A 16,519-nucleotide genomic window follows, 5' to 3' on the forward strand; every position below is an offset into this window, starting at 1 on the left:
AAATATGAAGTTGAAAGTGACTTTATCGTTTTGTGCTTTTTTTCTCTTTCTACCTCTCCTGCTCTTTCACATGCACACACACACATACACACACACACACACACACACACACACACACACACACACACACACACACACACACTCTCTCTCTCTCTCTCTCTCTCTCTCTCTCTCTCTTTCACTATGTCAGACTCTGAGGAGGCAGCTGATCAGGGCCAGGTGTTGGTGATTGTTACAGCCACAGTGGGGGGCTTCTCTCTCCTCATCATTCTCACCCTCTTCCTTCTCATCACTGGCAGGTAATGAGGGCGCAAATAATGAGGGGGCAGGTAAATACGCTCCAGGATAGATTAACAGATGTTGTGTTTATATGCATTTGCTATCTATCTATCTATCTATCTATCTATCTATCTATCTATCTATCTGTCTGTCTGTCTGTCTGTCTGTCTGTCTGTCTGTCTGTCTGTCTGTCTGTCTGTCTGTCTGTCTGTCTGTCTGTCTGTCTGTCTGTCTGTCTGTCTGTCTGTCTGTCTGTCAAAAACTGCTAGAGTGCCTTCTGTGTGAATGCAAACACGTCCCGGGATCTAGTAACATTTATCATCTGTCTGTCTGTCTATTTGTGTCAATCAGTCTTTCTTTCTTTCTTTCTTTCTTTCTTTCTTTCTTTCTTTCTTTCTTTCTTTCTTTCTTTCTTTCTTTCTTTCTTTCTTTCTTTCTTTCTTTCTTTCTTTCTTTCTGTCTGTCTGTCTGTCTGTCTGTCTATCTATCAGTCTTTTTGCCTATGTTGATCAGTCTATCTTTCTGTCTATCTGACTGTTTTCTGTCTGTCTATCTGTGTGTGTGTTTGTTTGTCTATCTATCTATCTATCTATCTATCTATCTATCTATCTATCTATCTATCTATCTATCTATCTATCTATCTATCTATCTGTATGTCTGTCTGTCTGTCTGTCTGTCTGTCTGTCTGTCTGTCTGTCTGTCTGTCTGTCTGTCTGTCTGTCTGTCTGTCTGTCTGTCAAAAATTGCTAGAGTGCCTTCTGTGTGAATGCAAACACGTCCCGGGATCTAGTAACATTTATCATCTGTCTGTCTGTCTATTTGTGTCAATCAGTCTTTCTTTCTTTCTTTCTTTCTTTCTTTCTTTCTTTCTTTCTTTCTTTCTTTCTTTCTTTCTTTCTTTCTGTCTGTCTGTCTGTCTGTCTGTCTGTCTGTCTGTCTGTCTGTCTATCTATCAGTCTTTTTGCCTATGTTGATCAGTCTATCTTTCTGTCTATCTGACTGTTTTCTGTCTGTCTATCTGTGTGTGTGTTTGTTTGTCTATCTCTCTATCTGTCTGTCTGTCTATCTCTCTGTCTGTCTGTCTGTGTCTATCAGTCTATCTTTCTGTTTGTTTGTTTGTCTGTCTGTTTGTCTGTCTGTCTGTCTGTCTGTCTGTCTGTCTGTCTGTCTGTCTGTCTGTCTGTCTATCTATCTGTCTATCTGTCTGTCTGTAGATGTCATGGATATGTCTTTTCTTTCATTCACTCATTTACCCTTAATTTAGCTCCTTGCTTATCCAGCCATCTCCTAATAGGCCTGTTGGCCACGGAGCACCTTCCTATTTTCCGATTGGCTGAGCCATGTCGCTGCCTAATTAGTCGGAATGCTGCAGCCTCCCGACAGCGGCCGTGTCTGCTGCCATGAAATGTCCTGCTGTGAGACTGACAGCAAGCTTAAACATGCCACACAGTCCTGTGATTCGCAATATCAGCATGTGCAGCGCGCTGTGTGAAACCTCACTCAGCCAGCCCCTGAGCCATCACATCCTCGCACAGCTGCAGGGGCTGATGGCACCGTGTTCAGCTGCTTGTGCAGATTTGCAGGGAGGCTGTTGCGAGCAGCTCTCAAATAAATCAAGAGCTCTTGATGACGGACAGAATCAGTGTCTTCATTTATTCGAAAAAAGAAATTAATTTACAAATGAACACTCTTGAGATGTTCTCCCTGAGGAGCATTATTTTAATTTCAACATCTGAGTAGCTGTTCAGCCATATGTCCTGAGTCTTTCTGGTTACCGATCATAATTGGTTTATTCAGCACCACGGACAGTGACACTGGCTTCAGAACCACGGACATCACTGAAGTCTCTAATTGTGTTATTTATGTACAGTATATCAACATAACCATTGATCATTTACATTTCTCTTTGATTGAACAGGTGTCAGTGGTACATAAAATCGAAGATAAAGTCAGAAGACAAAAAAAGAACACAGTATCAAAACGGACATGGTATGAAACCTTAATTACACACTCACTCACATACACACACATACTGATTCACATTTAGTCATATTTAAAATGTATTCAGGGAAAAAAAAAAAGATTTCAACCTTTGACATGTTTTTTATAGTACCATTCCCAGGATTAAAGACATACATTGACCCAGACACTTACGAGGACCCCTCACAGGCCGTTCATGAGTTTGCCAAGGAAATCGATCCATCCCGTATCCGAATCGAAAGAGTCATCGGAGCAGGTCAAATCTCTTTTTACAGCTCACTTCAGTCTGATACTCAGTAGCCTATAATCTACTTCTGCTATTTTTGCAGCAAGACATAAAATAAAAGTGTGTCATGAGTTAAAAATAAATTGGTTAGAAGATAAAGTTCTTCAAAAATCTAAGAAAAAAGTTTTTTTCAGCATTCTTCACGTATCTTTATTTCTCTCGTCTTTAGTCTCTAGATCTAGGCTTTGGTTTCTCTTATGTGTCTAATTAAAATATATTTCAGATCATTTTTACAGTTAAGCTCCTAAATGCCTCTCTGAAAAATCACTTTGTTATTCTCAGAAGACAAAATGATTAGAATCTAATCTTCAGTATGATAAGTAGGAAATAATTCAATGTGAAATAATTGCCACAAGGAGAACCCTTATAAAGTGCCTTGTGAACATGTGATATAGTTTGACTGCCACCTAGTGTTTAGTATATACAAGTGCAAGCAGTTAACCAAAACGCTACCACAGTGAATATGGACTTGAATGTGTTCTGCAGGCGAGTTTGGGGAGGTGTGCAGTGGCCGGCTCCGTATCCCAGGAAAGAAAGAAATTCCTGTGGCTATAAAGACTCTGAAGGGGGGATACACTGAGCGTCAAAGACGGGACTTCCTGCGAGAGGCGAGCATCATGGGACAGTTTGATAATCCTAACATCATCAGGCTGGAGGGTGTGGTTACAAAGAGTAAGAAACTTTTTCTTTTTTTCATTCTGAAGATTCAAACTGCTTTTTAATATGTCCATGATGCCATTCAAGTGTCTGAGGTCAGCAAGATGTTTTTACTTTTTTTTTTATCAAAATACATTAAAAATTAATATTGTGAAATATCATTACAATTTAAAATAACTGAATAATTATTATATAATATTAATAATTTGAAAATATATATAAATGAATAATTTTATTATGTTTTAAAATTTAATTTATTCCTGTGATGGCAAAGCTGAATTTTCAGCCACCTTTACTGGAGTGTCTTTAGTGTCACATGATCCTTTAGAAATGATTCTAATATGCTGATTTACTGCTCAAAAACTTTTCATATTGTTATCAGATTTTTTTCAGGATTCTTTTATAAAAGTTCAAAGGAACAGCATTTACTTGATTTATTTTATTTTATATCATTTTGTTGCATTATAAATGCCCTTACTGTCACTTGTGATCAATTTAATGCATCCTTGCTGAATGAAAGTTATAATTTCTTTCAAAAAAAAGTCTCAGCCCAAACTTTTGAACAGTATTGCAATACCCTTTTTTAATGCAGTTCCATCAATGTCATTATGTCTGAATAGCATGGCAGGCAATGAATAAATAAATGCATAAATAAAACAGATAAGAAAATTGTGAAATTTTGTTATTGATCATTGAGGATCTTTTGTTTGGATGAAACTGATCACAGAATAACTTCATTTGTCAAAAGTTGTTTTCTCTCTGCAAGAAACAAATGTTTGATCCACTCACAGCTTCAGTCTGACATGCAAACAATCACTGATTTCACGCTACACATCCAGCTAAAAACTCTCCCTTCACTTGATTCTAGTGTTGTCTCATGTCTTCATTTATTGTACCAGACAGGCTGTTTTGGAGTAGTTAAGATGAAATTGTAGATGCACTAGAAAGAAACAATGTTTATGCAACTTTTGGGTTTGACTTGTAGTCATACAGAGACACAGATGAGTAATGTAGCAATATCTGTCCCATTTCCCTCTGTTTCTTTCTGTATAACTTAGTCCATTACTTACAGGTGTCCTGTTTTCCTCTTTGTAGGTCGGCCTGTGATGATAGTGGTGGAGTACATGGAGAATGGCTCCTTGGACTCTTTTCTGAGGGTACAAGAACTCAATTTATCATTAATATGGCACACCACACCTGGCATTCCTCATAAATGCACCTAGAGAGAGCATTTTGTAATTTGCCAACAGATCGATATATGATATGAAATGCTTTTTGGAAAGTTGACATGTCCTGCGGTGTAACTGTCTGAAACAGTGGTTCTCAATCAGAGCTAAAAATAAAGATATTTCTTACTTTATTCCACCCCCTTTTTCTTTAACGAACCAGGTTTTCTAACTGGCAATGCAATGTAAATGGCAACCTGATCTTATGACAAAAGCAGAATACATACCGTCTTGTTTGTTTCGTAACATATACAACGTGTAATGTCCAGTGAGTAGGACTAAAAGAGTTTTTTTCCCCGGAACAGATGAACATACAGTCAAGCCCGAAATTATTCATACCCCTGGCAAATTCTGACTTAAAGTTACTTTTATTTAACCAGCAAGTTTTTTTTTTTGACCAGAAATCACACATGCTTATCCCAAAAGATAATAAGACGATGTACAAGAGGGATCATTGTGGGAAAAAAAATTTCTCAGCTTTTATTTACATTTGAACAAAAAGTGGCATGTCCAAAATTATTTAAACCCTTTGCAAACTTTCACAGTCTATAGGAAAATCCAAAGTTCTATACCATTCCAAATAGTCCAAGCTGTTCTAAAGGCAAGCATGCCGTTTTAGCTTGTTTTCCGATTTCTCATCTTTTAGCTCTGTCATCGTGAGCCATGTTTTTCACAAGATTCGTACCCAATGGTTCTGCATCTTAAGTCCAATTCTGTGCCGGCTGAGAAACAACACCAAGTTCAGTATCTCCTGTGCAGAGATTATAAACATTTTTTTTTTTTTTTGGTTAGTTTTTTAACAAAAACTTGCTTGTTAGAATTAAATAAACAATAATGAAGTTGTTTTATAATAGGAGTACACTGAAAGCTATTAACTATAAATCAACTATAAATCAGAGATGCAGTGGTAACCTATGGAAGCCCGTTTCCACCACTGTATAAAAAAAAAGGTTATTGCGACTTTTTACCTCACAATTCTGACTTGTTTTCACAGAATTGCATGATACAATCTCAAAATTTTATAAAGTCAGAATTGTGAGATATAAACTCACAGTTCTGACTTTTTCTCAGAATTGCATGATATAAACTCACAATTGTGAGAAATAAAGTCAGAATGACAAAATAAAAGCTCACAGTTTTGGCTTTTATTCTCGCAAATGTGAGTTTGTATGTCGCAATTCTGACTTTTTTGCAGAATTGTGGTATATAAACTTGCAAATGCGAGTTATAATTTTTTAAGGGAAAAAAATACTGATATGTTCTCAGAATTGCAAGTTTATATCTCACAATTCTGACATAACTTGCAATTTTATTTAGTTATAATGTTAGAATTGCGAGATATAAATGTGTATTTCTCAGAAAAGTCACAATTATGAGATATAAACTCGCAATTCTGAGAAAAAAGTCTTCATTTCTCAGAATTGCAACTTCATGTCTCTTTATATGTCAGAATTGTGAGATGTAAACTCGTAATTATGTGAAAAAAGTCGCACTCACCTATTTCTTTTTTATTCAGTGGTAGATTTAACATTTATAGATGGTCTAAAGCAAAAGAGTTGTAAAAAATCTGAAAATCGTTTGGAGCTCTTTGTAATTGTTTTCCTAATCCATTTGAAAAAAAATATATTACGCATGAATGAACTAATCTGTATATATACAATTATTTAATGTACAAGTGTCATGATTGTGATTTTTATTCATGTAAGCTGTAGCTTCTGATCATTCAGTTAAAACAGTCTTGTGATTGTATGACATCAGTTACTAAAACAAAGTTCTGGCATGAAACTCTAGATGGTACAGTCCGATAGGTTCTTTTTTGTATCTGTAGCCAATGAGCTTGCTGCTCAACATTTAAATATATGACTAGTGCTTGCTGTAGCAGTTTGCAGCATGCTCAGAAACCCTCCACCTTCCCCAGCTCCACCTGTATAGATCTGCTTCGAGGTGATTCATGTGTGCTATGTTAGGGTTATTTCATGTATGCTATTTGTGCAGCAGCAGTATTTCTTACATGCTCACAGCAGCATGTTGTGGACGTATTGGCAGTAGAAAGACTCTGTACTCACTCTGCCACAGAAGCAGCAGCAGCGTAGCAGATCTATTCCACCAAAACCAAATACATTAACATTGTCATGTACATGACTATGCCAATCCCTCAAAGAGTTATCATGACAGAAATTTATTAAGAAACACAATCTTAATGTTATTTGTGTATTTTAGTTTCAAGTAGGCCTACAGCTTAACCTTAATTGTGGTGTTTCATCCACGTTCCACCACAAAAGTGTCTTCAAGAACCAGAAAAAACAACTACTATCCAGACACAAACTATGTTCTTTTTTGTTGATGCTGTCAGATCTGGTTTAAAGGTGAATATTGTTATTGTTCACTGTGATAAAGCTCTCTATCTCCTCTTCTTGCCTGTCCTCCTCTTCTCTTCTCTTTCCTTTTGTAGAAGCATGACGGACACTTCACCGTGATCCAGCTGGTTGGTATGCTGCGTGGCATTGCCTCAGGTATGATGTACCTGTCCGACATCGGCTATGTCCACCGGGACCTGGCAGCCCGAAATATTCTAGTGGATGACAACCTGGTGTGTAAGGTGTCGGACTTCGGTCTGTCCAGGGTGCTGGAGGACGACCCGGAGGCAGCTTACACTACCACAGTAAGCCACATACACCCACTTCAATATTGGTTCATTTAAATTCAGGGCTGTTCAGAGTTAATAACAATCTGTGCTCCTTAGGCAGCCAAAGCTGATCCAGAATCTCTAGAGCTTAGCCCTACTCTGCTCGCTGTGTGTTAGTGAATGGGATTGAGTTTATCTAAGCAGTATAACATGAGATTAAGGGCTTACTCTGAGGAGTGATTGAGTAATTAGATTTATAATAAGATGCTAAATGTGTCTGAATACATCTGAACTTTTTGATGCAGGGGTCTGAGTGTGTCACTCTATACACTTACATTCCAAGAAAAGCCCGGTTATGATTCATCATTACATAAGCAATCAATATCTTCTTTGATTGCCTAGGAAACAAGAAGTGATGCTACTTGCTATTATAATAAAAAGAAAAGATTTTGTTTTGTCAGGGGGGTAAAATCCCCATCCGCTGGACAGCTCCGGAGGCAATTGCCTACAGAAAGTTTTCCTCAGCCAGTGATGCTTGGAGCTACGGTATTGTCATGTGGGAAGTGATGTCATATGGAGAAAGGCCCTACTGGGAGATGTCCAACCAAGATGTGAGTCACTTGGTCTGTTTTTATTCTGAACAATAGTCTTCTAAGGCATTTTTTTTCTGGCCAAAATGTTTTTCAAATTTTTGTTATAAACAGCATGCCTCATTTAAATCTTAAAATGCTATGTTACAGATATTACATATGTCTATATTTTAAACCGATCAAATTTAGAGAACTATCTATAAATACTTGATTTTTTCTGAAAAAAAGAAGATCTTCATTGCTCAAAATTTGAAGGAATATTAGCTGCAGGTATACCACTGTTCTACTAACATGTTTGACAAAATATCCAAGGCATTTCAAGAAAAACCTTTTACAACTAAAATTTTGGAGGGTTACAACTGTCAGAAATTAGTAGGAAGTGTAGACGCCCTTGCTTTTAATGACTTCAGCACATCTGCTGCTGCAGGACATCACTTGTTTCTCAAACTCTGCTGGTGTGATTTTAGTCCACTCTTCCTCCACTGTCTTCCAATGTTGGGTAACTGTAGGAGGTTTCTTAGCCATAACTTTGACACAAAGGATTTTCCAGAGATTTTCAGTTATGTTTAGATCAGGGCTCTGGACTGGCAATTTCATTATTTCAGTGTTCTTAGCTTCAAGGAACTGCTTTCCTGTATTGCAATGTGAGGAGAGCACTGTCTTGCAGGTTGATTGGGAGATTCTTGCAGGGAAGGTACCGCATGATGCTAAAGGAGCTTCTGATAAACATTTGCATTCACCCTGTCATGTAGCTGTGTAAGATGCCAAACTCCTGCTGCAAAAAAAACATCCCTCAAACCAATTACACTTCCTCCTCTACTTTTCACTGACTTCTTTATGCACTTGGGCCTCAGTCTTTCCTCAGTTTGATGCTGAAAAAAGTTTCCCATCAGACCTATATAAATTAAACTTGCTCTCATCACTAAAGTGAACTTTAAACCAGTTCTCCTCTCTCCACGCATCATGTTCCACAGCAAAGCTGAGCTTAGCCTTTTGATTTCTTCTGCTGATTAGAGACTTGGTCACTGCAGAGTGCGCTTTCAGTCTGACTTCTTTTAAACATGCCGAGACTGATCCTTACCCTGTTCAGCAGTGAACAGGCAAGCAATTCCAGCTGCAGTGTTGAACCCATTCCCTATGGGAGTCTCTGCATTATCCTGTCTTCTTGTGCATTTGTCTTACGTGGACGACCAGCCTTTTGATGGAACTTGAATGAATTAGAGTGACTGTAAACCTGCGATATTCGAGAAATCACATATTTGGAATGACCAACTTCTCTTGCAATTGCTAAATGGTAATCTTTTTTCGCCTTCATCTGTCACAGGGTTTCAGTCACCTTAGAGCGGCCTGCCATCTTGCAGTCTTAGTGAAAATTAGAGGAATGCTGTCAGTTAAATAGGGTTTGTCATATAATAAAGGAAATTAGCACCAGGTGCCATATTGACACCAATAACTTGAAGGATCTGTAAGTGTTCTCTAATTTTGATCATAGTTCTTTTTTTCAAATGTCCCATTTGGGTTAGGATAACTTCAAATAGGACTAAGCAGTGACCTTGAAATTTAGGAAATTATAGGTTGTTCTCTAATTTTGATCTCCACTGTGTACAGTTAGATGCAAAAGTTTATATACACCTTGCAGAATCTGCAAAATATCAATTATTTTACCTAAATAAGAGGGATCATACAAAATAAATGTTGTTGTTTTTTATTGCTGACCTGAATAAGATATTTCACATAAAAGGTAATAATAGTCCACAAGATATACATATAGTCCACAAGAGAAAATAATAGTTGAATTTATAAAAATGACTCAGTTCAAAAGTTTACATACACTTGATTCTTAATTCTGTGCTGTTACCTGAATGATTCACAGCTGTGTTTTTATTTAGTTTTTTAGTGATAGATGTTCATGAGTCCCTTGTTTGTCCTAAACTGCTCAGGACAAACAAAGGTCCCACAAATTCTTTGGTTTGTCAACCTTTTTTGGTGTATTTGAACCCTTTCTAACAATGACTGTATGATTTTGAGATCCATCTTTTCACACTGAGGACAACTGAGGGACTCATACGCAACTATTGCAGAAGGTTCAAATGCTCACTGATGCCTCAGAATTAAACATGATGCATTAAGAGCCGGGAAGTGATAACTTTCTGAATTTGAAGATCAGGGTAAATTTAACTTATCTTGTCTTCTGGGAAACATGTACTGTACATATATACTGAAGCTTCTGAAGGGCAGTACTAAATGGAAAAATATATATTATATTTAGGTAAAAAAAAATAAAAATGTACACATAATTCTGTTCAAAAGTTTACACCCCTGGCTCTTGTGTTTCCTTCTGACGCATCAGTGAACTTTTGACTTTTGAGTCCCTCAGTTGTCCTCAGTTGAAAAAAATGGATCTCACAATCATACAGTCATTGTTGGAAAGGGTTCAAAAACACAAAAATGCTGAAAAACCAAAGAATTTGTGGGACTTGTAGGATTTTTGAAGAACAGCAGGCAGTTTAACTGTTCAGGACAAACAAGGAATGAACTCATGAACACTAAAACAAAACAAAAAACAGTTGTGGATGATTCAAGAGTCAAGTGTATGTAAACATACTCTCGTGGACTATATGTAAATGTCTTTTATGTGAAATATCTTATTTAGGTCAGTACTAAATAAAAAACAACATCCATTTTGTATGATCCCTCTTATTTTGGTAAAATAATTAACATTTCGCAGATTCTGCAAGGTGTACAGTATGCAAACTTTTGACTTCAACTGTATATAGTATATATAAGTATACATATTACAAAATGTGCAGAAAAAAGGTGTTTGCAAACATTTGTGAAATGGTCTTGTAGAATTTGCATCTTAATTGAGTTGTGTATGTCTTCCTGCAGGTAATTCTGTCTATAGAGGAGGGCTACAGGCTCCCTGCGCCCATGGGCTGCCCCGTGGCCCTGCACCAGCTCATGCTTCTCTGCTGGCAGAAGGAACGCAGTCGGCGACCACGGTTTAACGACGTGGTCAGCTTCCTAGATAAGCTGATCCGCAATCCCAGCAGCCTGCTCACACTGGTGGAAGATGTACATAGGTAATTCACAACAACATTTCAAAATCAACAGTTTAATTGCTTACTTTATTGCCTACTAGAATCAAAATGAGTGCCAGTGTTGAAATGATCTTTTTAAACTGAAATTGTTTTTGTTTACCGACAGATAACGCTGATTAAACTGAACTGTCGTCTCTTGCCATGTGGGAAACATGTGCCAAACTGTTTTATGTGTTGTGTTTAAACAGCTTCCCAGAATCTCCTGAGGATATGCCAGATTACCCTCTCTTCATATCTATCGGTGATTGGTTGGATTCCATCAAAATGAGTCAGTACAAGAACAACTTCATAGCAGCAGGGTACACAACCCTGGATTCCATATCCACCATGAGTATTGAGTGAGTGGAATCAAAACTACTCCAAATCCTGCTCATTGCTTTTTTTACACTTCATTTAGGTCCCAGGTGTTGTTTTGAATGGAAAAATTATCATGATCACTCGCTTTAGTGGGTTTTATTGGCTATTCTGATATATGCTAATTTGCAATTATTGTCATCTAGCAAAGCAAACAAATGCTACATTTTAGTAGGGTACATCAGTATGGAAGCCCATTTCCATCACTGAATAAAAAAATGTAAAAAAGGTTATTGTGACTTTTTATCTCACAATTCTGATATAAACTCACAATTGAGAGTTAAAAAGTCAAAACTGTATGATATAAATTTGCAATTGCGAGATATAAACTTACAATTCAGATTTTTTTATTCAGAATTCTGTGATATAAACTTACAATTTTGTCTTTTTTTTTCTCACAATTCATTTTTTTTCTCAGAATTGTGAGATATAAACTTGGAGTTGCAAGTTATAAAATTCTGACTTAACTCGCAATTGTGTGTTATAAAGTCAGAATTGCTAGATATCAATTTGCAATTCTGAGAAAAAAAAAAGTCAGAACTGTGAGTTTATATCTCACAATTCTGACTTTATGACTTGTGAGTTTCTATTTCAATTCTGAGAAAAGAAGTCATAATTGCAAGTTTGTTTCACACAATTCTGATAAAAAAAAAAGTCTGAATTGTGAGATAAAGTATAAAAAGTACCTTTTTTATTCAGTGGCAGAAACAGGCTTCCATTTTTTAATGAGCATAGATAAAAAAAAACATACATTTTGTGGAAAAATAAATCACAAAAGCACACTCATCAGCATGAGATGAAAGTTACCTAGCATTGGACACAAATACTTCAGCTAAAGTGCTATGTTTTGAGTAATATATACAGAAAGTGTAAGACTTTACAATTTTAAGACTTAAGACAAGACTTTTATTTATTTTAAAATAATCACTTCAGCAAATTTTGTACTATTTTGTCAGGTTACTTTAATAAATACAATAATTTACTGCTGTTTAATAAATATACTGTTCATTTTAAAACAGGAAAAAAAATATTTATAAAAGAGAAAGATTCTGAAAGCTTTTTACACAGTTTGAAGGAAATCCCATAATAATTCAATATGGCTTTACAGTAGTAAAAATAAATACATGTTATTGCATCATGATTAATAGCATGTTTTGGTGACTATTTGGTGATTATGTCTACAGTGTACATCCAACCTAATAAATTTTATTGACCATATGAACCTAACCATGTCATGTTGACAAATGGAAAACTCATAAGCTATGACTTTTACAACTAACATGATAATAAAATCAATAAAAGTCACCTCTCCACTGCAATCTTGGCCCATTTCTTACTTGAAAAATCTTAAAGGGTTACTCCACTCCAAAATGAAAATTTTGTCATTAATTACTTACCCCCATGTCGTTCCAACCCCGTAAAAGCTTTGTTCATCTTCCGAACACAAATTAAGATATTTTTGATGCACTCTGACCGCTCTTTGACCCGCCATAGACAGCAATGTAATTAACGCGATAACGTCTAGAAACGATGCAAGGAATTCAGTAAAATAATCCATGTGACATCAGGGGTGCAATCATAAGCTACGAGAATACTTTTTGCACTCAAAGAAAACAAAAATAACTACTTTATTCCACAATTCATTTCCACCTTAGCGCCATTTTGGAAGTTATCCACTGAACGCAAACAGCGTACGCTGTTCTCTGTCAGCTCCGTCACACGGATATGCTGTTTTCAGTCAAATCAATGCATAAACGACATAAACAGCGTATTTGTGTGACGCAGCTGACACAAAACATTGCGTTCAGTGGATACGCTCCAAAATGGCGCAAAAGGGTGACACGGATGAGAAGAATAAAGTGGAATAAAGTCGTTATTTTTGTTTTCTTTGCATGCAAAAAGTATTCTCGTAGCTTCGTAACTACCGATCTCCTTGAAACGCTTCTGGGCGTTGATCATGTGAATTACATTGCTGTCTATAGGAAGGTCAGAGAGCTGTCAGAATACATCAAAAATATCTTAATTTGTGTTCGGAAGATGAACAAAGCTTTTACGGGTTTGGAACGACATGGGGGTAAGTGATTAATGATAATGATAATCTTTTGTTTTCACATTTTGCTTCACATTTTGAAAAATAGGGGTGCTTTTTACCCCAAATACCTTCTTTTTTTTTTTTTTTACACAATTTAGTGTTAATTTAATGACCTTGAACAAAACTGAAAATACTTTGAAATATATTTTGTAATTTTATCTATTCCCATGTTCTACATAAATCTAAAACATTTGGGGGGAAAAACATTAAATTTGTATGGAAACCTGTTTCTGCCACTAAAATGAAGAAAAAAAACAGGTAATTGCAACTTTTTATCCCACAATTCTGACTTTTCTACAGGGTGATATGGCCAGCAGCCATATCACCCTATAGCCCAAGACTGGTCTCCTACTGAAACTAAGCAGGGTTGAACCTGATTAGCACCTGGATGGGAGATCTCTGGGGAAAACCAGGTGCTGTTGGAAGAGGTGTTAGTGAGGCCAGCAGGGGGTGCTCACCCAGTGGTCTGTGTGGATCCTAGCACCCCAGTATAGTAATGGGGACACTATAATGACAAAAAAGCACCGTCTTTTGGATGAGATGTTAAAAATCGAGGTCCTGACTCTCTGTGGTCATTAAAAATCCCAAGCTGTCCTTTGAAAAAGAGTATGGGTGTAACCCTGTCATCCTTGCCAAATTTGCCCATTGGCCTCCTAATCATTCCCATATTCTGATTGGCTTCATCGCTCTGTCTACTTTCCACCAGTAGCAGGTGAATGCTGCACATTGGTGGTGGATGAGGGAATTATTAATTATTATTATTATTATTATTATACAATTCTGGGTGGAAAAATCTGAATTGTGAGTTTATATTGTGCAATTCTGAGGACAAAAAAAGTCAGAACTGCAAGATGTAAACTTGAAAAAAGTCAGAATTATGAGATAAAAAGACACAAATACTTACTTTTTTAATTCATTCAGTGGTGGAAACAAGCTTCCATAAATATTAGATTGCTGCCTGTAACTGCGCATCAGCCAAATTTCTACATGCATATTAGACATTTACAAAAGTGCTGTGGTGAATCGTGCCATCTAGTAGTTAAAAGAGGAGAATAACATCAAATATGCATTTACTCTATTACATCTATAGAAAAATGTGGGTTTTTCAAGCAGTAAATTATCCTGTATATATATTCATATTTATTTTATACTGATCATAAACTTGCCAATGATTTGCCTCACTGTTAGAAGTCTCATCCTGTTGTTTTCTCAACAGTGATGTAAGAAGAATCGGAGTGTCTCTGATTGGCCACCAGAGGAGGATAGTGAGCAGCATACAGGCACTACGACTGCAGTTCCTCCACATTCAACAGAGTGGCTTCCATGTATGAAAATCCACATATACGCATACACATACTGTCATACAAATACTTCTTACAGCAACGCTAGACCCCCAAAACACACACACATGCACACACACCCTTAAGGTGAAGTTCTCCATAGCCTTCCAGTTGAAACACATACATAAGAAAGCAAAGACCAAGAAACATGCTTAATGTTATTGTTTGTCCACTTGCTAAACTGTGTGTAACAGGAAAATTGGAGCATTTACCCGGAGGAACCACAGTAAACAATGGAACAATGGAACCATTCTGTTGTTACGAAGATGTCATCTGTCAATCATCCTGCAAGTTCTGTGATTGACTGGACTCCAAATCTGAGAACTCTGAATAGCATATTTGCTATTTTAATGTATTAAATTATGTGTCTTAAGAGATTTTCCTGGTTTATTCATCAAGCCTCTAAAACGAGAGACTGGAACTGTTGAATGTCTTCAGCTTTAAATGGCTATTATACATTGTTTATCACATCTGATATTTATCCTGATATTTATATGTGTGTGTGACTTTGTTTCTTTTTCGGTTGCCTTTTGTTTAGTTCCTTTTCTAAGCAATATGTGCAGTCTTTAGAAAACCAAGAAAAGAGCCAAGGTAGAGAGAGGAGAGCTTTATCTTGCTCTGTTGAGAAAAAAAAAATGCCACACAAAACCATTGACTTCCTCAGGCTGTCAGCGAGGGGTGAAAGTCTGACCTTTCAGAAGACTGTAAGCCATTTTCTTACTCCTGTGCACCACAGTCAAATTGAACAAACTCAAACAAATCCACTCAGACCGAGATTTGAGAACTGCACACATTTGTTCAGTCTACTCTGGTGTACAGAATCTATAGACACCTCTGATATTTTATCAGTTTGCCTTGCGACTATGAAACTATTGTCATATAGTCAGTGGAGAATCAATGAGGTAACAGTTTGCAGTAAAATGTTCTCCTATAGAGAACATGACAGTATAGCACTCTGCATGTTGGCAAGTATTTTTCCCAACACGGCAGACCTACATACACGCATAACTACAATGGCAACATACGCATTTGCAGTCTCTTTCGCTTCCACAAGACATACAAACGCACAATACTCTACCATGTTCATTAGATGATATAGGCCCCCATCCTTTGGTCGGCTCTTTGTGCCTGAACACATGTTCGGGACACTGAGACCACTTGACAAACTTCAAGTTGCAATGTGCAAGCGTCAAACGCGCAAGAGAACCGAGTGCTTACTTTGAGCAGGGCAAGGAAAAACTCTGGGTAATCAGGTCATAATGTATTGTTCATAGTAAACTAATTGTACATTATTTTTTATAATTTATAAAGAGTACAGAGAGATAAAGGTGATATAGGTTGAATGTTTGTAAAAATAAATGATAACATATATTTTTGTGTTTTTTGTGAGTTTGTCACAATCAAAAAATCATGTTATAATATGGATTGCAGTTTTGCTTTCTAAAATGTTACGGAACTTTCCACACACTCAAATGTAGATACATTTGAGTGTGTGGAAAGTTCCGTAACATTATAATAAAACAGTATGTTAAAACAGCGCTGCTTTTTACTACATATGTATGACTGGAAATAGTGGAAGCGATTGGCTGTGGCATAATAAAAGCCCCGCTGTTTTCGACCCTGCTTCATACTACAGTTACCTTAATAAGTGTTTAATACATTAGCTCATCCATAGAGATAATTTCTGCCTGAGTCCCGACGGATTGCATCGGCTGTGGGGATGAAGACAACAACTCCCATGATTCCACACTCAATCACTGCATCATCAAACTATGCCTTTGTTTCTCTGTTTTGAATATGCGCCCTCTAGCAGGGAAAACTTATTGTGCCTTTAAAGGAATAAATTCAATTAATCAGTCAGTTACCTTTATTTATACAGTGCTTTTAACAAAATGGGTTGTGTCAAAGCAACTTTATTTAATACTGTAAAGTTGCTTTGCCACAACCCATGTTGTTAAAAGCGCTGTATAAATAAAGGTAACTGATTG

The 16,519-nt window shown here is 36.8% G+C and overlaps 2 protein-coding genes across 7 annotated transcripts in view; both read left to right on the plus strand.

The window, feature by feature from the left end:
* Positions 1–16,519, plus strand: part of lmo7b (LIM domain 7b) — a 119,293-nt gene that overhangs the window by 49,301 nt on the left and 53,473 nt on the right. The window lies entirely within an intron of this gene.
* Positions 184–15,902, plus strand: epha6 (eph receptor A6). Its single transcript, XM_073841789.1, has 11 exons — positions 184–299; positions 2,198–2,268; positions 2,390–2,515; positions 3,032–3,217; positions 4,298–4,359; positions 6,881–7,090; positions 7,516–7,665; positions 10,534–10,727; positions 10,934–11,083; positions 14,408–14,516; positions 14,726–15,902. Exons 1-11 carry the CDS (start codon positions 184–186, stop codon positions 14,759–14,761), a joined length of 1,410 nt encoding a protein of 469 aa, XP_073697890.1. The 3' UTR covers positions 14,762–15,902.

Source organism: Garra rufa, chromosome 6 (assembly GCF_049309525.1).
Source record: "Garra rufa chromosome 6, GarRuf1.0, whole genome shotgun sequence".
NCBI lineage: Eukaryota > Metazoa > Chordata > Actinopteri > Cypriniformes > Cyprinidae > Garra > Garra rufa.

What these genes read in the sequence shown, in the direction of transcription:
- epha6 (XM_073841789.1), top strand. Translation starts at nt 184, where the DNA reads ATGTCAGACTCTGAGGAGGCAGCTGATCAGGGCCAGGTGTTGGTGATT. An exon ending in ACAGTATCAAAACGGACATG is followed by an intron (nt 2,269 to 2,389) that starts GTATGAAACCTT and finishes TGTTTTTTATAG; the next exon opens with TACCATTCCCAGGATTAAAG. An exon ending in CGAAAGAGTCATCGGAGCAG is followed by an intron (nt 2,516 to 3,031) that starts GTCAAATCTCTT and finishes TGTGTTCTGCAG; the next exon opens with GCGAGTTTGGGGAGGTGTGC.